General features: G+C 50.2%; 1 protein-coding gene, 1 non-coding gene and 1 pseudogene across 2 annotated transcripts; all 3 read left to right on the forward strand.

Annotated features, from left to right (window-relative positions):
• The first annotated feature begins 8,096 nt into the window (after positions 1–8,096).
• On the forward strand, positions 8,097–20,408 carry LOC133040671 (tropomyosin alpha-3 chain-like; annotated as a pseudogene).
• TRNAF-GAA (transfer RNA phenylalanine (anticodon GAA)) lies at positions 10,363–10,435 on the forward strand. Its single transcript has one exon. It is a non-coding gene; the product is annotated as a tRNA-Phe (tRNA).
• Positions 20,409–22,872: 2,464 nt separating the features above from the next.
• On the forward strand, positions 22,873–25,134 carry LOC133040722 (macrophage-expressed gene 1 protein-like). Its single transcript, XM_061120866.1, has one exon. It carries the CDS (start codon positions 22,873–22,875, stop codon positions 25,132–25,134), a length of 2,262 nt encoding a protein of 753 aa, XP_060976849.1.
• Positions 25,135–25,915: the final 781 nt, after the last annotated feature.

The raw sequence follows: 25,915 nt of genomic DNA on the forward strand, positions 1-25,915 counted from the left end.
GTGACCTCTTCTGCAGCGCGTATCACGGGCTCAGGATAACTCTGCCTGAGGTTTCAATTCTGTGACGCTGTTGAAACGTTTGGGGTCACTGGCCCTGAGCCTCAGGCCGGCCTGCAGGAGCATCACGGTCCAGGGGGTCATTTCGATTCTGGACATCCCTGGACACCAGGGCTGCTTTCTTCCTCCCTCCCTAACAACAAGGCTCTGTGAGGACAGGGAACTGAGCTTTCTTTGCACTGCTGACCACAGACAACGGGCTGACAGCCAGCTCTGACAGACGTCAGTGTGTGACGGGCACTTCCATATAGGTAACCAAGGGTGGCTCCTTGCAGACAAAGATGACCAAGACATCAGTCACAGAGCCGGCCCTGCTTTCTGACAGAACCCAACTCCAGAACGAATGACGCCTCAGTGAATCCTTCCCCAAACTAACCAACCCAAGGCTGAGGCCTATGGCTGCAAACCCCTCCTAACATGTCCATTTTGAGGTGCCTGTTGCAACAAGCCAATAAACCCGGCTTTGGTGACTCCAGGTGGTGTTCTGGTGGTCTTTGGCTAAAGGATAGCAACCCTGCAAAGAGGAAGCATTGGAAAATTTTTTAGCTGAAGAGTGACATGTCAGGGTCTACATTTTTCAAGTGAGCAATCACGCCCCTATGCACAGATGGGTCTATGGGGGCAAGACCAGAAACAAACAAAAAAATCTAGATGATGGAACACCTGAATTAAAAGTGGCAGTGGGCATGGAGCACAGAGAACACCTCTGAAGACCAGGACAGAGGGCTTGGGGTGGGGAGATGGTGGTAAGGCTGGTGAGCCCCGGAAAGAGGGAGAGACCGCAAAGCAGCCCTCCCAGCCAGGAGGAGAGTGAACACGCAGGAGACACGGAACATCCGTGCCTGCAGACACTGGGCGTAACATGAAGGGAAAGTCGTTCCATCGTGTCTGACTGTTTGCGACCCCATGAACTATACAGCCCATGGAATTCTCCAGGCCAGAATACTCGAGTGGGTTCCCTTCTCCAGGGGATCTTCCCGACCCAGGAATCTAACCCAGGTCTCCTGCATTGCAGGTGGATTCTTTGCTGGCTGAGCTACCGGGTAACATAGGAGATGGCAAGTGTGTTTTTTAAATGAGTTGAGTGTGGAGCACAGAAGCAGGGTGCAAGGGGTGGGGGAGAAAGAAGCTGAAAGGGAAAGTTGGGGCTCAACCACCAGGGTCTTGGTTTAGATCAGTGACCCTCTTCAAAGTCAACAGAAAAGAGACCTGGACAAGAAGGAAGGAAGGGAAAAATAAACCCCCCAGGGGTCGGGAGAGTTCCTCTGCCTCAGTCCTAAGGGCACCTGAAAGGTCCCCTTGTCCACGTCCAGGTGCAGAGCCCCTCTGATTCTGCTGGTCAGGACTGCTGGAGGAGACTGAGGGTGCATCAGAAAATCACCCCGCTCTGCATTTCCCGTCTTGGACAAAGGCGCATCGTGCAAGAAGGGTTTCAGTGTATTCATTTTCTTCTGCCTGTACCCGCACCTCCCTTTCCACATGACTGCCTCCTGATCCCGCTTGAAGACCCAGGTCACAGGCCACTTTCTCTGTGAAAGCCCCTCTGTCTGTGCACCGCGTCCCGGCCGTCTCCTCCCCGCCGCCGCTCTCAGCTGGCACATCGCCGGCTATCACCGCGGCGTCTGTTACTGATTGCCGTGAGGACCACTGCTGAGAACAGCGGCGCGCTCTGACACTGAACTGGGTGCTCTGCGCGAAGCAACTCATTTCATCCCCACAAAACCCACCGCACTGGAGGCCACGGTCGTTTCCACTTTACAGAGGAGAGAACTGAAGCTCAGAAGGGATAAGTGACTCGCCCAATGTTGCAGAACTGGGAGTTGGCTGAGCTGGGATTCAAACTGAATTATTTGAATATAAAAGCCATCAGTTCAGTTCACTTCAGTTCAGTCGCTGAGTCGTGTCCGACTCTTTGCGACCCCATGAACTGCAGCACGTGAGGCCTCCCTGTCCATCGCCAACTCCCGGAGTTTACTCAAACTTGTGTCCATTGAGTCGGTGATGCCATCCAACCATCTCATTCTCTGTCATCCCCTTCTCCTCCTGCCTTCAATAAAAGCCATACTTTTTAATTAAACTTTCAAAAATTGTATATGAGGATGTAGCTGATTAACAATGTTGTGATCATTTTAGGTGAACAGCGAAGGGACTGAGCCACAGGTGTACATACATCTGCTCTCCCCCAGCTCCCCTCCCATCCAGGCTGACGCATCACGCTGAGCGGAGTCCCCTGTCGGTTATCCATTTAAACCCAGCGCCGAGCACAGGCCATCACAAGCGCATTCTCTCCCTCTGAGAGGCTCCAGCCATCCTCTGTCTCCGTAACTATGACATCACTCAGCACCCAGCACAGCGGTTATTTATGTCCGTGTCTCTGTTCTGCTGGAAGCTGGGCTCCCTGAAGGCCCGGGCTGCGTCTTCCCTGCGGTAATGTAGGTGCTCACCCCAGGTCACCAGGACGAGAGGAGGGAGGCAGCTAGAGACAGAGACGGAGGGAAGGGCAGGCGGTGTGCAGCAGGGTGGTCACTGTTCACATCGATGCTTCCCTGACTTTTTCACGGAAATGACACTGGTTGTCTGACACACAGGCTAACTCGGAGGGGGTCTGGATTCTCGGAGAGAGGCACTCCAGGCTGGAGGGACGCGGACAGCCATGATGAGGATTGTGTGTTTGGCCGCCTCTGTCCTCAGTCACTCTACTGCTGAAGGGGTCAACAGCTCTTGGTGTCGGTTGGACATTCTGTGCTTTATATGAAGGGTTAACAAACTATTTCCTGAAGACTAGACATTAAGTGTTTTAGACTTCTGCGTTTCAAGGTCTCTGTTGCAACTGTTCAACTCTGCCATTGCAGAGTGGGCTTTGGCTAAAGGGAATCAATACTGCAGAGAGAAAGCGCTGGGAATTTTAAGCTGTGAGGTGGTGACGTGCTAGGGTCTACAGTTTTATAAAATCGACAGCTATAGGTGACACACACACAAATAAGTGTGGCCACATTCCAATGAAGTTTTATTGACAAAAGACAGGTCCCAGACTGTGGGCCATGTCTGCTGACCCCAGATTTATGTGAATTTTATGTTTCAGAGCTTTGGGTCCATCTCCTCTCAGCCCAGCTTTTAAACTTTGATGAAGTTGTAGGGAAGGCAAACTTCACTTCTGCCCACCTTATATTCTCAGCTGAAGCTCTTTTTTTTTTTTTAAGTACTTTATTATAGCAGGCACTGCACTTTACTCAGGAGAAAACCGAACCAAAAGTAACTCAATGTGGTGGCTTAAAATTCCAATTTATGTAGCGTCTGCAGCAAGAATAATACACATGTGGAGAAATGACCAGATGAACAAAAACTCAGGCTTCCGAGGTGGGCAAACTTTGGGAAGGTAAAGATATATGGGCTGAGAGGAAAACCAATGGAGTAAAGTTTACCTGCAGATTCCTCTGGTCCCGTCTCTGGGCTGATAAGAGTCTGGGTTAGAAAAGGTAGAATTTAAATTCTGCCTTTAGGCAGAAAAGCAGGAGCTTCTTCTGTGTTTGCTGCTTCTTAATGACCTTTAGCTCAAAATAATTTTCTGGTTTCCTTCAATGTTCAACTTATTAATTTGTACTTTTATGAATGGTGCTTTTGCCACCATATCTAAAAACCTTTGCCTAACTCAAGCCACAATGATTGCTTTCCTATATTTTCTTCTTCTGTGTTTTTCATCTTCCCCACTTCGTAAAGGGTCATCCTTCTTAGGAGCCCCTTAAGGATGAATGTGTGTGTCCGTGCTAAGTCATTGCAGTCATGTCTGACTCTTTGTGACCCCGTGGACTGTAGCCCGCCAGGCTCCTCTGTCCATGGGATTCTCTAGGCAAGAAAACTGGAGACCTTTTAGACCTAGAGATAGAACCCATGTCTCTTACGTCTCCTGCATTGGCCAGTGAGTCTTTACCACCAGTGCCACCTGCGAAGCCCAAAGAATGAATACATGAATGATTGAAATGAAAGAATGGAAAACCCTCCTTTCTTTCACATCTTATCTCCAACCCTCTCTACTCAGGACTCTCCGGACCATGACGCTCAGCAGAGATTCCTCCAACTCCAGTCTGAGTTTTGAACCCCCAACTTTGCTGATTTATCTGCTTATCACTTAGTGATTGCCAGCCTTTCAATGCTGCAACATTCTTTTCACAAGAAACACACAGTCCCTTTTTATTTGCACCTCCAACTTGTTTTAAAAACAACATCATAATTTTAAAATTAAATTTAAAATAAATTTTCACTGTAAAATTCTCAGGAACTCCATGAGTGAACTAGCGACTATCTGGTTGATAGCAGTCTGTCCTCTGTAAAGTACAGGGTGGTTTAGACCAAGCCTAAAGCTACAGGGAGCGAGACTGGCTGAGATAGGAGTGCGCGTGTAAGCTGGGGCTCAGAATTTACCGGGTTCACCCTTGAGAATTTCCCTCCACAACTGCTCAGTTCTGTTATCCATTTCTTTATTTTTTAAAAAATAATATGTGGTATTTTATGTAAATGTATATCTCATAAAATTATGAAAAAGTGAGTTAATCAAGAGGGAATATAAGTGTTGAAAAGTTGGAACTAAGATTGAGTTTAGCAGCAAGAATGTTGTAGAAGGAGCCAAATTTAGCTCTGAGCTCTCTGGAAGTCAAAATAATGACAAAGACCTCTTTGTTCTACACGACTCATGGTGTCCATGAGATCACAGCGTCCAGTGTCCAAGGGACACGACTCACGGTGTCCATGAGATCACAGCATCCCAGTGTACATGAGAAGCCAGTCTCAGGAGGAGGCACCGTGTGATGTCCAAGAGCACCTTTCAGGCAGCACATTGTCCATCAGTCCCTGTTCTGTCGTCGGCTCTGATGGAGTTTAAGCAGCCCCTCCACCTTGTTTCTGAGGATTCTGAAAGGAACTTGGAGACTCAGGGGTTTCCCCATGTTGCTACCTCCCCTTTTCCCATCCATTTTATCTTTATTTCTTGTCTGCTTGCCTCCAATATTTGGAAACATGAAAATGACTTGTATTGATCATTGCATTTCTTCAAGCACATATAATAGGTAAAATGAAGCTTAGAACTGTTTCATACATGAAATAATAATACATTTATGAATCTCAGAAGGGCAGGTGACCTAAAAGGATTTGACAGCTGAGTCACATACCCAAGGCCTCCCAAGAGCTCTTCTGGTTTTCTCCAATCAGCAAGCTTACAGAGCATCTGCCGGATTTCTGCCTGATACTGAGCTCTGGAAATGATTCTGATGAACACAGCACCTTCCCTCCTGCCATTCAAAGAGTTCCTGAGCAGGATGGATGAAGAACTCATGCAAAGGGGCAGGCTTACAGTTACATGTTGCTAAAGAAGTTAGCAGAGGAACCAGAGATCAAATAGCCAACATTGGTTGCATCATAGAGAAACCAAGTGAATTCCAAAAAGCATCTAATTATTCTTCATTGACTATGCTATCTGTGGGAACTGTGGGAAATTTTTAAACAGATGGGAATACCAGACCACCTCACCTGCCTCCTGAGAAACCTGCATGCAGGTCAAGAAGCAACAGTTAGAACCGGACATAGAATGGACTGTTTCCAAGTTGGGATAGGAGTATGTCAAGGCTGTATATTGTGACCCTGATAATTTAACTCATATGCAGAGTACATCATGCAAAATGTTGGGCTGGATGAAACACAAGCTGGAATCAAGATTGCCGGGAGAAACATCAACAACCTCAGATATGCAGATTATACTACCCTTATGGCAGAAAATGAAGAGGAACTAAAGAGCCTCTTGATGAAGGTGAAAGAGGAGAGTGAAAAAGCTGGCTTAAAATTCAACATTCAGAAAACTAAGATCATGGCATCTTGTCCCATCACTTCATGGCAAATAGATGGGAAACAATGGAAACAGTGAGAGACTTTATTTCCCTGGGTTCCAAAATCATGGTGGATGGTGACCGCGGCCATGAAATTAAAAGACCCTTGCTCCTTGGGAGAAAATCTATGACAAACCTAGACAGTGTATTAAAAAGCAGAGACATCACTTTGCCAACAGTAATGTACAGATGTGAGGGTTGGGCCATAACAAAGGCCGAGTGATGAAGAACTGATGCTTCTGAACTGTGGTGTTGGAGAAGACTTTTGAGAGTCCCTTGGACTGCAAAGAGGTCAAATCAGTCAATTCTAAAGGAAATCAGTCCTGAATATTCATTGGAAGGACTGATGCAGAAGCTGAAGTGCGAATACTTTGGCCATCTGATATGAAGAGCCAACTCATTGGAAAAGACTCTAATGCTGGGAAAGATTGAGGGCAGGAGGAGAAGGGGACGACAGAGGATGAGATGGCTGGATGGCATTGAGTCAGTGGACATGAGTTTGAGCAAACTCTGGGAGATAGTAGAGGACAGGCGACCTGGCGTGCTGCAGTCCATGGAGTTGCAAAGAGTTGGACACGACTGAGCGACTGAACAACAATGAAACATCACTGTGAATCCTCCTGCAGTGCAGGAGGCGCGGGTTCAATTCCTGGGTCGGGAAGATACCCTGGAGAAGGAAATGGCAACCCACTCCTGTTGTTGCCTGGAGAATCTCATGGACAGAGGAGCCTGGCAGGCTACAGTCCACGCTTGGACACAATTGAGCTCTAGCACTAAGAAACACAAAACAAAACAAAACAAATTTTAACTTGACCATGGCTCCAGGTATGAGACTGAGATGTGAAATCATCAAGGAGACCAATTTCTATCAAGCAAAAAGCAAGTCTAATGGTCAAAGCAGACCAGGGACAGACTGGGCTGCCTCTGAAGGTCATGATCTCCCTGTTCTCAAGCTGCTCAAGCAGACACCACTCGGTGAACAGGCTGCACACAGACCCCCAACCCCGGCAGCGCTCAACATCTAGGAATTTATTTCCAGGTTTGTCCACAGACACGGGATGCTCTGTGACCCCCTCCCCACGTCTTGAGTCTCCCCAGTCTTTGGGCTGCTCCAGGTTTGTGATACCCTTCTCCACAGAAACAGGAGGAGCCCATTCAAGCTTCAGCTGCTGGCGGACAGGTGGACTAATGTTAACACAGGCATCATCCGTCCACCCAAACAGGGAGGAGTGTGTGTTCTTTTGTGGAAACCCCACTTCACTGCCCTGTGATATTTACGCCAGGGCTGAAATGAATAAGCTCTCTGTCTGCATAGATTCCCCAGTGTTCCGGAGGCCCTTCTTTTTCTTTCTTTTCCTAACCATCCAGGAAATGACAGATAACCTTAATCATGACACGAACACTGACCAAGTCTGTTCGAAAGATCCAGGGCCTTGATAAGAGGTCCCTGTCTGGCCAGGGGTTTTCAGCTGGAAGTAGCATTTACAGATTCAAGGGGAAAGCATCTTTGGGGCCATCTGTGGAAAAAAAGATGGGTTCTTTGGAAGCAAAGCGCCTGGTAACCAAGGTAATAGGGTAAAACTTTATTATTTTCTGTCTTACGAATAACCCATCTGATAGAACACTCTTCTATCCACTCTTTGCCTGAGTAGGTTGTGTTCATCCTTGATGTTTTAGCTTAAAGTCTACTTTCCCTTTCCTTGTATGCTTACTGATTTATTTGGCAGGGCTGAGTCCTAGCTGTAGCATGCGGGATCTTCGACCTTCATGGTGGCATGTGGCATCTTGAGTTTCAGCAGTGAACACTTAACTGAAGCATGGGGCATCTAGTTCCCTGGCCAGGGATCAAACCCATGGCCCCCACACTGAGAGCTCAGAGTCTTAGCCGCTGGAGCAGCAGGGAAGTCCCTTAAAGCCCACTTTCTAAGAGAGGCGCTTCTTATTCCCAAGCAGAGCACAGACTTGGGGCAAACGGCACAGCAGATCCTGAAGGGCCAGCAGCTGGGGGCAGTCAGCCTCCTGCCGCCCGCAGAGCGGGCTCTCACGGGAGAGTCTTACCTCCATGCACCGCTCCAAGTTTGTTGCATGTGAATATTGTTTTCCTCCTTGAGTCATTTCTTTGAAATAAATTCCCAGACACAGAGACATTGAATTAAAGAAGGAACAATGGCCCAGTTCCGATACCCAGACCCAGATGCCCTGCTGAGGGATGGCCCAGTGACTGCATCAGTTTTCCCGCTCTCTCCTCCATAGAACCCCAGGTACGCAGCCCATGTACGTAAACAAGTATATGTGGCCGGCCCAGGAAGGAATTGAAGGGAGACATTGGCACCCCACTTACAAATAGATGCACGCTAGCTCGCTTCAGTCACGTCTGACTCTCTGCGACCACGTGGGCTGCCGCCCGCGAGGCTCCTCCGTCCGTGGGATTCTGCAGGCAAGAATGCTGGAGTGGGCTGCCTGACATACTGTGAAGTGTCAAATCAAGAAAGAGAAGACAGGACTTACCTGGTGGCACGGTGGATGAGGACCTGTCTCCCAGTCCAGGGGAAAATGGTTCTATCTCTGGTCCGGGAAGATTCCACATGACTGGAAGCAACTAAGCCCAAGCACCAAATGACTGAGTCCGAGCACCTAGGACCCAAGCTCTGCAACAAGAGAAGCCACCACGGTGAGAAGAGGGGCGTCACACAGCGTCGTCCCCGCTTGCTGCAGCTAGAGAGAGCCTGTGTGCAGCAACGGAGGACCGGCACAGCCAAAAATAAATAAGTAGATTAGTAAAATTACAAAAATGCCCTATAACCCTTAGATTAAACAAAAAAAGGAAAGCGAGAGGAGGCATGTGCAAAAATAACTGTTGCAAAAAGGAAGGAGATTCTGATGCACTCTTGCTGTTGGTCAGTCACTCAGTCCGACTCTTTGGACCCCACGGACCGCAGCACGCCAGGCCTCCCGGTCCATCACCAGCTCCCGGAGCTCGCTCAAACCCATGTCCATTGAGTCAATGATGCCATCCAGCCATCTCATCCTCTGTCGTCCCCTTCTCCTCCTGCCCTCAATCTTTCCCAGCATCAGGCTCTTTTCCAATGAGTCAGCTCTTCGCATCAGGTGGCCAAAGTATCGGAGTTTCTGCTTCAGCATCAGTCTATCCAATGAATAGTCAGGGTTGATTTTCTTTCAGATGGACTGATACATGTTACAAGACAGATGAAACTTGAAGACATTAAGCTAACTGAAATACATTAAGCGGCTTGAAACAAGCCAGTCACAAAAAGGAAAATGATGTGTGGTTCCACTTACCTTGGCTATCTAGTATAACCAAATTCCTAGAGACAGAAAGTAGAGAGCTGTCCCACGGACTGAGGGGGTGCAGAGTGGGGACCGGGAGGTGTTACATGAGTGTGGAGCTTCAGTTTTGCAAGAAGAAAAAGTTCTGGACATTGGTTCCACAACACTGAATATACTTAACACTGAACAATACGATTAGAAAAGGGTAAGATGGTAAATCTTATGCTGCGTGCTTTTCACCATAATTGAGGGAAAATGAAAATGACTTTCTGGCTCACAAAACAGTCTGCCAAGTGATGTAGCTTGCTGTCCGCACTGCCTTCTGCTGGGTATTCCCCATTTTCAGAATAAAATACCACCAGGGGGAGCCGTTTCATACTGTTCATGTAAACTCAACATTGAGAAAACCAAGATCAGGGTATTTGGTCCCATCACTTCATGGCAAATAGATGGGGAAACAGTGGAAACAGTCACAGACTATTTTGGGGGGGGGAGCTCCAAAATCACTGCAGATGGTGACTGCAGCCATGAAATTAAAAGACGCTTGCTCCTAGGGAAGAAAAGTTATGACCAACGTAGACAACCTATTAGAAAGCAGAGACATTACTTTGTCAGGAAAGGTCCATCTAGTCAAGGCTATGGTTTTTCCAGTGGTCATGTATGGATGTTAGAGTTGGACTATAAAGAAAGCTGAGCACTGAAGAATTGATGCTTTTGAACTGTGGTGTTGGAGAAGACTCTTGAGAGGCCCTTGGACTGCAAGGAGATCCAACCAGTCCATCCTAAAGAAAATGAATCTTGAATAGTCTTTGGAAGGACTGATGCTGAAGCTGAAACTCCAATACTTTGGCCACCTGATGAGAAGAACTGACTCATTTGAAAAGACCCTAATGCTGGGAAAGATTGGAGGCAGGAGAAGGGGATGACAGAGGATGAGATGGTTGGATGGCATCACCAACTCGATGGACATGGATTTGGCTGGACTCCGGCAGTTGGTGATGGACAGGGAGTCCTGGCATGCTGCGGTCCATGGAGTCGGAAAGAGTTGGACACGACTGAGTGACTGAACTGAACTGAATTGAGGGGGAGCCATTTATCTTGTTGTCAGGGCTTTTAAATACAGGAAGAGAAGGAGAAAAAAACAGCTGAAATAGCTCAGTTGGGAGAGCGTTAGACTGAAGATCTAAAGGTCCCTGGTTCAATCCCGGGTTTCAGCAGTGGTTTTGGGCTTCTCTTGGGGCTCAACTGGTAAAGAATCCGCCTGCAATGTGGAAGACCTGGGTTCAATCCCTGGGTAAGGAACATCCCCTGGAGAAGGGAATGGCAGCCCACTCCAGTATTCTTGCCTGGAGAGGAGCATGACGTGCTACAGTCCATAGGGTTGCAGAGTCCATCAATGTTTATAATGGGAAATAATCTAAAAAGTATATACATATATATGTATCTCTCTTCTCTCTCTTTAGTCACTAAGTTGTGTCCAACTTGCGAACCCATGGACTGTAGCCCACCAAGCTCTTCTGTCCATGAGATTCTCCAGGCAAGAATACTGGGAGTGGGTTGCCAGTTCCCTCTCCAGGGGATCGTCCCAACCCAGGGATTGAACCCAGGTCTCCTGCATTGCAGGCAGATTCTTTACTGACTGAGCTATGAGGGAAGGCCTGCTGTCTCCTCTACAAAGTGGTATAGCTTTAACAAATGTTATATATATGTGTGTGTATATATATGTGTGTGTGTGTGTATATTTATATATATAAATCTGAATCACTTTGCTGTACAACTGTAACTAACACATTATAAATCAAATATATTTCAATACAAAGAGATTTTAATAATAAAAATTTTAAAATATTTTTTTAAAGCTCTCAGGGTAGGACTTCCCTGTCAGTCCAACGGTTGACTCCACAATTCTGACTTCCCTGGTGTCTCACAGGGTAAAGAGTCTGCTTGCAATACAGGAGACCCCAAGTTCGATCCCTGGGTCAGGAAAATCTCCTGGAGCAGGAAATGGCAACCCACTCCAGTACTCTTGCCTGAAGAATCCCATGTATGGAGGAGCCTGGCGGGCTACAGTCCACGGAGTCACAAAGAGTCAGACACGGCTGAAGCACTTGGCACGTACACACACGTGTATTCTTAAATATTCTTGCAGACACATTAATCACAGGAAAATCAAACAGTTGAAAGTAATAAAAGAAAAGTGATTTAATTTCTGTAAGGCAAGACACGATCTCCTGGCAGTAGTGTATATCATAAATCTTTCTGATCCTTGGCAGAGTCTTTCCTAAACTGCTGTCTCACCTAAAAAGGCCCACTGGCCATAAAACAGGTTGAATTTATGGAAGGTGCTTCAGGAGGAGGCCAGAAAAAGATGGAAATTTCCATTCTGGAAGCTACATGTCTTCTTTCCCACACCAGCAGGGAACTAGGTGATTTCTCCTTCCCACTGTGGCCACGGGAAGGCAGTTGAGTGAGATAATGCAAAAAAACTCCAACAAGGAGTGGCTCTCAAGGTAAGTCTAAAAAAACGCATATTTGGTGGTCTACTGCTCTGTAACAAATGACCCCCAAAACTGCTGGCTTAAAATAGCAATTCTGTATGACTAACTATTTTGGGTTGAGCTGAATGCTTTAAAAAAAATTAAGCAAGTAATCTGGTTGTACCAGGTCTTAGTTGAGGCATGTGAGATCTTGTTCCCTGACCCAGCACCCAACCCCGGCCCCTGAGTCTTAGCCACTGGACCCCCAGGGAAGCCCCTGGACACTCTTTGTATCCATGGCACGCTGGCTGGGAGCTCACCTACGTAGTCTCCACAGAGATGACGCAAAGGCTGAGCGAAGCCGGGATGCTGGCAGAGCAACCCTGCAGCTGTCCAGATGCTTTCCTGGCCTGGCGCACTCTGCGTGGCCTCTAGCCGGATGTCTCAGCACTCTCAGGACAGCACGCTTCCTTGTTTCTAGGCCTTACCTTTAGGCCCAGTGATGACCCAGCTCAATGCTTACCACAATGGATTAGTTATAGCAAGTCACAGTGCCAGTCCGGATTCACTGTGGGTTAGGACCTCACAGGGTGCGTGAATCCTGGGAGGGATGGTTAATTAAGGACCATCGGAGACTGGTTCCAAGAACAGGTGTGGAAAAGATGCTGAGATATAGAAGGATGAGCAGAGAGAAGAGCATGGAGAAAAACAGAGTATCTAAAGACACAAAAGAGTGAGGGACGGTGTATGGCTTCTTAAAAAGAGTCAGTGGGCAAAGGGCTTGAGCAATAAGTGAGGCAGCGGCCAAACCCCGGGGGACCCTGTGCCTCAGGCCCAGCAGTTGGGACATGATTTTGTGCAGTAGTTCTCTGACCAAACTGTGCCCTGGAATCTCTTGGAGCGCAGGGAATGCCAGCTCCCCAAATATCATCAAAACAAGCCCCTGATGAGACAAGGAGGACTCCATCTCCACGGAGATTTGGCAGACTCTCAGAGAAGGAAGGGCAAGGTTAGAATTGATTGAGAATGGGAAGTTTGGTTTAAGGCATGTCCTTCAATGGGGAAGTAGGGAAGGTCCTTTTAAAAAATTTATTCATTTATCTACTCCTGGCCTTATGTGACCTAGCCAGCTAGTTGCAGCATGCCAACTCTTAGCTGTGGCATGGGGGGTCTAGTTCCCTGACCAGGCGTGGAACCTGGGGTCCCTGCATTGAGAGCACAGAGTGTTAGCCACTGGGGTGCTAGGGAAGTCCTGGGATGGAGGAGGGGGTGGTCTTGATTCAGACTGAGCAGAGATCACAACGCAACAGTCTAAGGCTGGCAGCAGAAGCAAGGAACAGCAAAGAAATGGCATAATCTTAGGATGCAAACTGGTGATGCTGTCCTCGAGGAGCTGAGGAATATTTTGGAAAATTTCAGTGATGAATAACTAGGCCACTTGTTTAGAGAAGAACCTCCTGGAACAGTAAAGTTATGCTAATGAGAGGATGGAGTGGTGGGTTACGATGAAGAGCAAGCTCTGTGAAGCATAGGTAGTATGGGTCTCAGAACATGGTCAACTTACAGATTCTCAGAACTCATTGTCAAAAGCTCCTGTTCGGTGGAACCCAAAAATCTATTTTTCACAGGCTTGGAATCAAGGCTATAAGCTGGTGGGTAGCAGGGCAGGTCCCCACAAACAGGGGGCTTTGGCATTTTGCTTATTTTGAGCTAAAGGCATTTGAAAAATAGCAAATGCTGGAAGAGACTCCTTTTGAGCTTCCCTTATCTTCCTGAAGACAGATAATCCCAAAGGAACTTTATCATCATAAACCCCCTCCCAAGGAGTTCATCATCCAGGGAAGATGGACTCAACACAGGTTAACACCAGACAGACCCAGATGAACTTTATCACAATCACATCTCCCACCTGACTCCTAAGGGCCCGTTCACCTTTTCTAAAAATCACTTGCTGTTCCTGAAGACAGCTGTCCCCGAACCGTTTGGCACCAGGGACTGCTGTTGTGGAAGGCAATTTTTCCATGGTCCAGGGAGCACAGGGGGATAGTTTTGCAATGATTCAGGCATGTGACATTTGTGTGCATTTTATTTCTATTATTATTGCAGCAGCTCCGCCTCAGATCATCAGGTATTAGATCCTGGAGGTTGCAGACCCTTGCCCTAAGGAGTCTCCATGTGGCACTCCTCTTTCCCTATTAAGAGGATATTTAAGTCTAAATTCTAAAGCCAGCCTCTTTAAGCTATTCATTTCCCCCTAGCTCTCTCTCACACATACATGAAATAGACATGTTTTAAATGTGTCTTTCTCTTGTCGACCCATCTTTTATTACAGAGGGTCATAGTAGTCAAGCTCTGAAATGTGGAGGGAAATTATTTTTCCTCTTCTACCAAGCTACAAACCACTGTGTGTGCATGCTCAGTCATGTCAACTCTTTGCGACCCCATGGACTGTAGTCCACCAAGCTCCTCTGTCCATGAGATTTTCCTAGCAAGAACACTGCAGTGGGTTGCCATTTCCTCCTCTGGGAGATCTTCCCGACCCAAGACTTGAACCTGAGTATCCTGCATCTCTTACACTGGCAGGTGGACTCTTTACCACTGAGCCGCTTTGGAATCCTATGAACCAATGTAGGTTGAGATATAATGATTCTGGGTAGGGTTGGTCCCAGTGGTGAAGACTCTGAGCTTCCACTGCAGGGGACCACAGTTTCATCCCTGGTTGGGGAAGTTCTACCAGCTACGAGGTTCGGCCCAAACAAACAAATTAAAAAATATATAATGATGGTATAAGTACAGGTTAAATCAGGGATGTGGTCAGGGTTTTCCTAGATTTTATGTCCCCTGCCAGTTTCCTCATATCTTTGATGATTCTAGGTCTTCTCCAAGCTACCAGTGACCACTGAAGTTGCTCAGTCATGTCCGACTCTTTGCTTACCCCATGGACTGTAGCCTACCAGGCTCCTCCATCCATGGGATTTTCCAGGCAAGAGTACTGGAGTGGGTTGCCATTTTCTTCTCCAGGGGATTTTTCTTACCCAGGGATCGAACCCGGGTTTCCCACATTGCAGGCAGATGCTTTACTGTCTGAGCTTTCCAAGCTAAGCTGCAGAGAATACATATATCCGTTGCCAGGTGAGGCAAACCCAGGAAGAACCCTTGGTGAAAAGTATCACGGGAAAGGCAGGGAGCATTCAGGAGGCAGTGATTCCCAGGTGCCTGGGGATGGAGGGGAGGAGGGAGAGCTGGTCTTCGATCCTGCAAGTCCCTTGGTCAGGTGCCTCTTAGGTATGGATGGCAGGGTGGGGGTGGGGTGCTCCCAGAGGAGACAGGAGTCACTTAGATAACTCAGAACCCCCATCAACTCAAATCCAGGATGTCGAAATCCCGAAGTCTGGGCTGCCCCTGATACCGGGGCTTCTCAGGTGACTGAGTGATAAAGAATCCACCTGCTAATGCAGGGTTCTATCCCTGGGTCAGGAAGCTACCCTGGAGGAGGAAATGGCAATCCATTCCAGTCTTCTTGCCTGGAAAATTCCATGGACAGAGGAGCCTGGTGGGCTACAAGCCACAGGGTTGCAAAGAGTCAGCTACAGCTGAGCAAATGAGCATGCCCACCCTTGGTACTGATCTATAAAGAGACCAAACTAAAAGTCCCCAGACCCTTTGACTTATCTGACCCTTAGTTGGTATAATATTGCTTAAATCATTGTGTTCCTCTTCTCCCCCTCACATTCACAGAGGTTTCAGGAAAGAAGTTCAAGGAGATGAAGTCACTTGTCCAAGATCACAGAGCCACTAAATGCCATGAAAGTGAAAGTGTGAAAGTGTTAGTTGTTCAGTCATGTCTGACTCTTTGCCATTCCATGGACTGTAGCTCGCCAGGCTCCTCTGTCCATAGATTTCTCCAGGCCAGATTAGTGGCGTGGGTTGCCATTCCCTTCTCCACAGGATCTTCCCAACCCAGGGATCAAACCCAGATCTCCTGCATTGTGGGAAGATTCTTTACCATCTGAGCCATAGAGAAGCCCTAGAAATATGGTGTGATTAGCTTTTATGGGCTGGGCAATTTCACAGGCTAATGAGTGGGAACTGTTAGTCACTTAGTCATGTCCAACTCTTTTCAACCCCCTGGACTGTGGCCCACCAGGCTCCTCTGTCCATAGAATTCTCCAGGCAAGAATACTGGAGTGGACTGTCATTTCCTTCTCCAGGGGGTCTTCCCGACCCAGGGATTGAACTCTGGTCTCCTGCATCGCAGGCAGACTCTTTCCATCTGAGCCACTGGGGACTAAGCTCCATGGTCTGCCCCAAACCCTGCTCTGCTGAACCTCAACTCCCCTGACGACTTCTTTGTCTCTACTGCCTCCTTCTCTTTGACAAGCAGCATGATAGTGTTCAAGCATCATGATTACTTGATATTTGTCCTTATTTAAAAAATATATACATATGTAATGCTGCAGTTAATAATACTGTGGTTCTATTGAAAGGAATTTATTCCTTAGTGGTGCCATTGAAGATCACTTTGCATTCATCCTCATCCTTTCTATTCCATTCTCAACTAAGCATCTAGAGACACATAGGGAGTGAAATGAGACTGAAATTAAACAGGACCCTGAGGAGGTCTCTTGGGTACAGAACTTCCTACCTGTCCCCAGTCTCTTATTTAAAAAAAATAAGAAAGAAAGGACTTTCTTAGTGGTCCAGTGGTCAGGGATCCACCTGCCACTCCAGGTGACACAGGCTTGATCCCTGGTCCAGGAAGATCCCACGTGCCGTGAGGCGACGGAGCCTGTGTGCTGCTGCCCCCGAAACCCACGCGCCCTAGCAGCCGAGCTCTGCAATGAGGAGGCACCGCAGTGAGAAGACCAGGCACTGAAACTACAGCGGCCCCTGCTCCCCACAACTAGAAGCCTGCAGGCAGCAGTGAAGACCCAGCACAGCCAAAAAGAAAATAAATAATTTCAAATTTTAGAAAGATTTTTTAAAATTAAAAAAAAAAAAAAAAGATTTTAGTCTTCTAGGCCTTCCCCAAGTTCCAAAGAGCAGGCTCAAGCAGTTATTAGGAGAGAATCACAGGACTCTGAGCTCCTCCTGAAGGGCTGTAGATAACAGTCTGATACTCATCTCTCAGTTACTCTCCTCCTCCCCCAACTCTGCCCTGCTGGAGGATGATGACCACTTGCGGACCACAAGGTTACAGGCACATAGATCCAGGCTGGTTGGAACTAGAAGGTGGAGATTCCTGAGATTCCTGTTACCCCACCACCAACCCATCAGAAGAAACTCATGGACTCAGGTCCTCACCCCAAATTTAGCCTTTCAAACTCTACCCCAGAAAACTCTGGGGGAGTGAGGGTCTTTTCAGCCTGAATTGCCCATTCTCCTAGCCTGGCAACCTGTAATAACCCTTCCTGGGCTCCAAACTCGGGACTTCTGTGCTGGCTCAGTGGGTAAGCATCCTCCTGCCAATATAGGGGACACAGGCTTGAGCCCTGATCCAATGATCCCACAAGCTTCAGAGTGACTAAGCCCATGTGCCACACTATGGAACCTGCACCAGAGCCTGAGAGTCACAGCCACTGAGCCTGCGTGCAGCGGCCACTGAAGCCCGAGAACCTCCAGCCTGTGGTTCCCAACAAGAGAAGCCAGGCCACTGCAACAAAGAGCCGCACCGGCTCACTGCAGCCAGAGAAAGTCCGCACCAGCAACAAAGACTCAGGGTAGCCGGAAAGAAATACTCAACAAATAAAAATAAAAACCTCTGGTTCTTAGGGTCACAGCATCGCGCACCGGAACTTGGGTTTGACCAGAAGACCCTCCAGGCAGGGGTCAATATTCAGCCAGTAACCTCAGGAGGCCTGCTGCAGCCCGTGAGCTCTCGTGTCTTCCCCGGCCCTGAGCAGGGTGTTAGGGATCTGGGCTGCTTCTCCCGCCCGTGTGCCAGGGGACTCGCTTGTGAGTCCTCCCCAGGCTCTAAGCTGGAATCACCACGGCCCACTGCTGTGAGGCAGGGTGATGAGTGGATTCAGCCCGCGAGTCAGGACCTGCCAAGTCGGTTCCCTGCCAAGTCTACCTCTGTGTGACCCCGTTTTCCCTGAGAACCCCCTTCTCCGCAGTAAAATCAACATATGGCCCAGCACCAGACATGCAAAGATGTCTCTGTGCCTGGGTGCACATGGCTGAAAGGATATACACCTGTGATCACAGTGCCTATTTGTGGAAGGTAAAACTGGGTGAAGGAGGCTTTTTCATTTATCTAATCTCTTGACTCTTTTCATTTTCCATAAGAATCATTTGTTGTGATTTTTTAAAGTGAATGGGCTTTCCCTGATAGCTCAATTGGTAAAGAATCTGCCTGCAATGCAGGAGACCCGGGTTAGATTCCTTGGTCGGGAAGATCAGCTGGAGAAGGGATAGGCCACCCACTCCAGTATTCTTGGGCTTCCCTGGGGGGCTCAACTGGTGAAGAATCTGCCTGCAATGAGGGAGACCTGGGTTTGATCCCTGGGTTGGGAAGATCCCCTGGAGAATGGAAAGGCTACCCACCCCAGTATTCTGGCCTGGGGGATTCCATGGACTGTATTGTCCACGGGGTCGCAAAGAGTTAGACTATGACTGGATGACTTCCACTTTCTCTTAGCAGTGAATAGCTAGAAAAGTCCTGTTCGTTCCTGCTTTACAGGAAGTCACACTTTCTGTCCACGGTCCCTCAGGGCAATGGCATCTGGCTCAAGACCGTCCTGCCTGTGTCTTCCTTATGCTGCCGTGGGAAGTTGGGGGACAGGAGTGCTGGGCACCCGTTGACCCTTTTAACCCCTGAGTCTCACCAATGCTGCCCAGGCTGGTAAGGAAACACCCTCACAGTTTTCCTTGCCTTCCTCCTGCTGGCATCTGATCCCCACTGGCAAATGCTACCACTCCACTGAAGCAGGTCTATCTTTTCCCGGATCCACTGCTATCAAATGTAAGAGTTATCACCCAACATGGTAAATACCCAGCTTCTTTTGAATTTATGACACGAGGTGCTTGTTCCTAGGTCACAAGTCCAGACTGTGGGAAAGCAGCGTGAGGACTTGTCCTTGTCACAGGAAGATGCACTCAGAGCTGGGGGAGAGCTTTACTCTGAGAACAGTCTTCTCCCTGGCGAATCATCCCTCCCAAATTATCTTATGATAAACTGGTGACACTTCTGGATCAAAGAAATGCAAACATAAGCACGCAAAGAGATGGGAGGGAACCCCAGAGGGGCACTAGGTTTAGATTCACACCCACTCGGCGAAAACGCAGACCTTGAGCCAGCCCCTGAGCCCATTCCACTGAGTGAACACCCTATTTTGTGCCAGGAAACGTGCTGGGCATATTTCATCAGTGGCTGGAACCTGAACAGCTTTGTATCACTTTCATCGTGCAGCAGACGAGGGAAGCGGACTCAGAGAAGAAAACCATGCTAGTGGGAGCATCCAAATGATGAAATGACAGATTCTGGGCACCAACTCGTGAAGGCAAGGCCGGTATCCACCCCTCAGGGAAGGGAGAGTCTTGCATCTCCCACACAAGGTAGGGTGAATAAACCTCTGCTCCCAACACACCGCTGCCAACAGGTGTAACTGGAGGGACATCACTGGTCAGGTGGTTCCCCATGCCCTCTCCAAGAGCCTTCTTAGGACCAAAAGTCCTCGGAGAGACAAAAACCGAGAAGACCCCGAGAGGCTACTACAGCGCCGAGCGGGAGCTGGCTGGGGCCCACGGCCGGGATCAGCACCATCGAGGAGGTGAAGCAGGAGGTCCAGGTTCCATGGCACCAAGCCGGTGATGCAGGCAAGAGCGCTGAGCACCTCCAGCGGGAGATGCAGAGAGAGAGGCGGGCCTGGGGCAGGGCAGGCTGAGGTGGCCTCCTTGAGCCTAGGATCCAGCTGGCTGAAGAGGGGCTGGACTGAGCTCAAGAGCGCCTGGCCCTTGCCCTGCAAGAGCTGGAGGAAGCCGAAAGAGCTGCCGATGAGCCCGAGAGAGGCATGAAGGTGTGAAAACCGAGCCTTAAAAGACGAAGAAAGAAATGGAACTCCGGGAAATCCAACACAAAGATGCTAAGCACACTGCACAAGAGGCAGACCGCAAGTAGGAAGAGGCAGCTTGTAAGCTGGGGATGCGAAGAACTGACTCCTTGGAAAAGACACTGATGCTGGGAGAGATTGAAGGTGGGAGAAGGGGACGATAGAGGATGAGATGGTTGGATGGCATCACCGATGCGATGGACATGAGTTTGAGTAAACTCCGGGTGTTGGTGATGGACAGGGAGGCCTGGCGTGCTGCAGTCCATGGGGTCACAAAGAGCTGGACACAACTGAGCGACTGAACTGAACTGAAGCTAGGGATTATGGGGGGACCTGGCAGCACAGAGGAGCGAGACGAGCTGGCAGAGTGCCACTGCTGAGAGATGGATGAGCGCATCTGACTGATGGAGCAGAACCTGAAGTGTCTGAGTGCTGCTGAAGAGAAGTACCCTCGAAAAGGAGACAAATACGAGGAAGAGATAAAGATTCCTACCTATAAACTCAAGGAGGCAAAGACCGGGGTTGAGTTTGCTGAGAGATCAGTAGCCGGGCTGGAAAAGACAATGGACGATTTGGAAGAGAAAGTGAAATGTACCCAAGAGGAGCATCTCTGTAAGCAAAGGATCCTGGAGCAGACGCTGTTCAACCTAAATGAGATGTAGAGTGCCTGGTCACCCCCTGCCGCTGCTCCTCCCCTGACCCCGACTCCGCTGAGAACAGCCTGTCTGAAGCTCACCTGCAGACTGAGGACTGATCTTCATTTAACTGGAAGCCCGCTTCTCTCCTTCTGCCACCTCTCCCACCCCCACCTCTGTGTCCCTTTTGCCAAACTGTCTCTGCCTTTCCCCAGATACCCCAGCTGGGCTAGAGGTGGAACACCTTTGGGGATAAAGTTTAAGGGAATGTGAGCACAGTTCAAAGTGTCTTTAAAAACCTGCTGTGATGTACACATTTTGTAATTACCTTTTTCTGTTGATGTAACAACAGTTTGTAAAACCGTTCCAGACAATTCCATGGTTCTGAAGCAACAGTCTAACCTTTCTCTCACTTTTGGAAGGTAACGTTTCGGCTTAATGCATATCACCTTCTCCAGCAGTTCAGTTCATTCCCTCAGTCATGTCCGACTCTTTGCGACCCCATGGACTGCAGCACCCCAGGCCTCCCTGTCCATCACCAGCTCCCGGAGTTTACCCAAACTCGTGTCCATTGAGTCGGTGATGCCATCCAACCATCTCATCCACCTGCCTTCAATCTTTCCCAGCATCAGTGTCTTTTCAAAGACCTTCTCCATAGGGGAGGGGAAAAGGTACAGGCCTGCCTTACTGAGAGCCTTTCAGCCCAGAGAAAGACTCTATTTGGGGAAACCTCATTGCTCTGGAAAAAGTACATGCCAAACCACAAAGACGATTGCAGGAGGAGTTAGCCAAAAAAAAAAAAAAAAGTGCTGTTCCAGTTTTCAACTTTACGGTATCTTTGAAACCTTTTTCCTCTCTTTTTTCATCAGAAGTGACCCAAGAAATTTAAGATGGTGAAACCTCTGAAACCAAATCTTTGTCCCAGCTCTACCCTGTTCTCAACCTGAACTCATAGAGTGGATCATGTGCCTTATGTTAAGGTGAACACATTTGTTCTCCTGCCTCCTTGAAAGACAGGAAAGAAAAATATGTTTTGCACTGATTTAACCATAGGAAACTCATCTCATCACCCTTTTCTGGGTCTGAAGCTGCTGTCTCTAAAAGTGCCACCTCATTGTGGTTTGTATCGGTTACTGCTGGACAAAGCTTGAAGAGCTTATGTACAAACCTGTTTTTAAATTTTGTATTATTTTGGAACTTTGTTTCTTTGGGTTTGGGGCACACCGGTGACCCCTCTGGCTGTGAGAGCTCTCTACAGTCTGTGGGCTGGCAGTGTGCTGATCTTTTAAAGTTTCTTTCCCTACCCAATCCCCCCTTTCGGATGAGATTTCAGTGAGGTGTGCTAGGTGAGTATGCTGCAGCTTAATTTCCTTAAAGTGTTCTTTCGTTTGGTGTGGTCTCTTTGGGGACCCACCAGGAGAAAAAACCAATGGTGTAGCTGTTCTGATACTGAAAATTGATCAACATTTTTTTGAAATAAAGAACAAGTCCCTCCCTGATGGCTCAGATGGGAAAGAACCTGCCTGCAATGAGGGAGACATGGGTTCGATCCCTGGGTTGGAAAGATTCCCCTGGAGAAGGGGATGGCAACCCACTCCAGTATTCTTGCCTGGGAAATCCCATGGACAGAGGAGCCTGGTGGGCTACAGTCCACGGGGTTCGAAAAGAGCCAGACACGACTGAACGACTCAGCACATATATTTCCCCTCCAAAAAAGAAGAAGATCCTGACATTGCATAGAAAGAAGAAGCCCTAAACCAAGATCAGTGGATGGAAACTGTGCTTTGGCAGCAGATGAGCCTGGATTCAAATGCTGGCTCCAATGTGAACCTGCGGTTTTGGGTACTTTACGTGACTTCTCTGGGGCCTATTTTCTAATGTGTAAAAAGAGACTATCATGTGTGTTAGTCGGACTGTAGCCCGCCAGGCTTCTCTGTCCATGGAATTCTCCAGGCAAGAATACTGGAGTGGATTGCCATTCCCATCTCCAGAGTAACTTCCCAACTCAGGCATCGAACCCTGCTCTCCTGCATTGCAGGCAGATTCTTTACCGTTTGAGGTACAGAGAGGTCAGAAAGAAAAAAGAGAGAGAGACTGGTGAGAGTTTAAAATGGGATTATAAAGCCCTAGCCTAGGGTATTTAGGGCAGCTGATGATCTCAGGGAGGGGGCCCTAGAGAGCTCCTCACAAATACAAGGGGAGGAGAAAAGTTCTTGGGCCCTGGATAGTCGGTGGGTCTTCAGGTCATTCCCCGGTCTACTCTACCCCGCACTGACCTCAAGCCTGGAATCCGCTTCACGCACCTCGGTGCTTGTGATAAGAAACCGCCTGGCTCCTCTGTTGGGAGGACTTCCAGAAAGGCGCCTGGGCGGGGCCGCCGGCTTGGGGAGGGGCCTGAGTAGGGCTGAGTCCCTCCGGGCTTTGAGGCTGAGCCTATTTCAGCTCCAGGCCGGGGACAGCCCCCCTCAGCGACCTCGGGGTCCTGGAGGAGATGAGGGGCGGCAGGCTGTCCCGGGTAAGCTCACCCCCGGCCCTGGGCCTGGGCCTGGCGCCCCTGCTGGTCCTGCTCTGGGCCGGGCCAGGAGGCAGGGCGGACGGGGGGCCTTGGGGCTTCCAAGGCTGCAAGCAGCAGCTGAATGTGTCGGTGCTGGGGGCGCTGCCCGGGGTGGGCTGGGACAACCTGCGCAACATGGAGCTGGGGCTGGTGCTCGGGCGCGCCTACTCGCAGTGTCTGACCACCGAGGACGGCGAGTACCTCATCCCCGACGGCATGCTGGCGGTGCCGCGGCGCGAGAGCGTGGTGCAGACCCGCGCCGACCTGATGGACAGCTGGGTCAACTACACTGACGCCTGGGCGGCCTCGGTCAACGCGGACTTCTCCTTCCTCTCCATGCTCAACGGCAAGTTCTCCGTGGACTGCCAGAACGTCCGGAGGTACAGCCTGCAGTACCAGACGGTCACCACCCGCGTGCAGCGGCGGCACAGCATGTATTCTGTGAGGGTCCAGGGGACCCCCGACTTCCACCCCGACTTCCGGCAGCGCCTGCTGACCCTCAGCGGCCACCTGGAGAGCAACCAGACCCGCGAGGCGGAGTACCTGGCGGAGATGCTCGTGCTCGCGTACGGCACGCATGTCCTCACCGAGGTGGAGGTGGGGGCCACCCTGGTCCAGGAGGACCAGGTGAGGCGGCAGCTGGTGGGCCACGAGGAGGAGGAGAGGCTCAACATCACCTTCGCCGCCTCCGCCTTGTTCGACCGGAAGGTCGGGGTGAGCGACGCGGTGTCCTGGGACAAGCAGAGCCAGCTGGTGCAGGCATACCAGCGGGGCACGGTGGCCTCCAAGATACACAGCCGCGGGGGCCCGCCCTTCTACGAGGGCCTCACCCTGCAGAAGTGGCAGGAGGGCGTCGCCAACCGGCTGGTGGCCATCGGCCGCTCCGGCCTGCCGCTGCCCGCGCTGCTGCAGCCCGAGGCGCTGCCCGAGCTCCCAGCGCCCACCGTGCGCCGCGTGGAGGCGGCCGTGAGCGGCGCCATTGGCCGCTACTACGCGGTCAACATGCACCCCGGGTGCGTGAAGCGCGGGGCCCCCAACTTCGACCCGCAGGCCAACGTGGACGACGGCTCGTGCACTGACGTCCAGCACGCCAACTTCAGCTTCGGGGGCGTCTTCCAGGAGTGCGAGGCCATCACGGGCCCCGAGGGGGGCCGCCTGTGCGCGCCCTTCACCGTCCCGAACCCGCTCACCGGTCGGACCTCCTGCCCGGCCAACTACACGGCCAGCCTGCTGAGCAGCGAGGTCAAGGTGTGGCGCGAGAGCAGCCACGCGTGCTGGCTGCGGTGCCCCACCTGCTTCCTGTTCTTCACTTGCTGCCGGAAGCTGTGCGGCCTCGTGGAGGTCGAGCGCGTGGTGCGCGTCAACGCGTCCTGGTGCGCGCCCTCGGGAGCCGCCCTGCCGGCCGCGGCCGGCCTCCTCTTCGGAGGCCTCTACAGCCCGGGCCGCCCCAACGCGCGCACCGGGGCCCAGGCCTGCCCCTCGGCCTTCTCCCCGCTGACCCTCCTGGGTGACCTCAAGGTGTGCGTCAGCAGTGACTGGGAGCTGGGCGCGGCCCACGCGGTCCCCTTCGGGGGTTTCTTCAGCTGCCAGACGGGCAACCCCTTGGCGGCCCGGACGAGGGGCCAGGGCCCCGAGCTCCTGAAGGAAATCTTCAACCTGAACGTGGCCACGGATAGCCCCATGACCTGCCCCGCGGGCTACAGCCAACACCCGGCTTACCTCAGCAGCGGCTGCCAGATCCTCTACTGCGTCCCGGCCGGGTTCCTCTTGGACCCGCAGCAGCTCATGGTCCGGCTGCCGCCCTTTGCTGCCCGCCCCGGCCTGCTGGGCAACAGCAGCGGCCGCAGGGCCTCGGTCCTGGTGGACGCCGGCGGTCAGCAGGCCTGGGTGAAGCTGCAGGGCTCCGGCCGCTGGCGGCAGGCCGATACCCACGACCCAGCCCTGGCAGCCCTGCTCCTGGGTCAGGGGGGTTCCCGGCCCAGTGCTGGGGCCATCGCGGGCGCCTGCCTGGGGGCCGTCGTGGGCGTGGTGGCTCTGGCTCTGGCGGTAAACTGGGGCTTCAGGCGCTACCAGAAGCGGGGTTACAGGAGCCTGCCGGAGGGCATCCTGGCAGAGGAGCAGACAGTCTATGGGACCGCAGAAACCACTGCGAGCCCAGCTCCTTCTGACTGCTCAGAGAATGCCAACAATTCTGTCTAGACTTGGACCAAGCGGCAGCATCCTTCGCCCCTGGTCAGAGATTTCGTCCAGTCTGTTTCTTCCACTGCCTGGGTGACCACATGTGAGATACCTGCTCGTAGAATGGGCCCCGCTTTCTCAAGGTTCAGGGACTAAATTGTACTTTCTCAAGTTGGGCCCCAAATCACCGAATTCAAGCTCGATTCCTGGAACAATCTCTTTCCCTGAAGCCCTCTTGTTGCGAGCACCCCCGCCCGCATTCTTCTTGCCATATTCTTAGGTTGGGCACTTTCTTTGTTGCAAAGAGCCAATAAACCCAACTTTGTTCAAATACAGGTGTGTTTCTGGTGTTCTTTGGTGGGGGATGGGACGGGGTAGGAGGGGAAGCAACAGAGAAGGTTCCTAGGATCAGTATTGACCCCAGGACATATGATGTAGCTTTGTGTTAGAAATTTTTTTTGTTGTTATAAAATTCGTTTTGTCCATTGGTTTTCCCAGAGTCATTGCCTTAAATCCCCAAAGTTCCCTCTTGGACTCGTTTTAAGTTAGAGGGTCTGTTATTTCTGTTTTCCAAATAGGGCCTGACCTACTTGTGGATGATAGAATGAATTAGGTTGTGTTTTTAATCATTTTTTTAAAGCAAATTTTTTAAAGACAGAAAACAGTATATTGCATGAAACAGCTATAATGATTATTTTGTGAAATAAGTTAATCACATAAAATTGCCCAAAACCAACCATTTTAACTCACCCTAAAATGGCAGGTATATATACACACACATATATATGGGATCACAATGTAA

This window comes from Dama dama, chromosome 1 (genome assembly GCF_033118175.1).
Source record: "Dama dama isolate Ldn47 chromosome 1, ASM3311817v1, whole genome shotgun sequence".
NCBI lineage: Eukaryota > Metazoa > Chordata > Mammalia > Artiodactyla > Cervidae > Dama > Dama dama.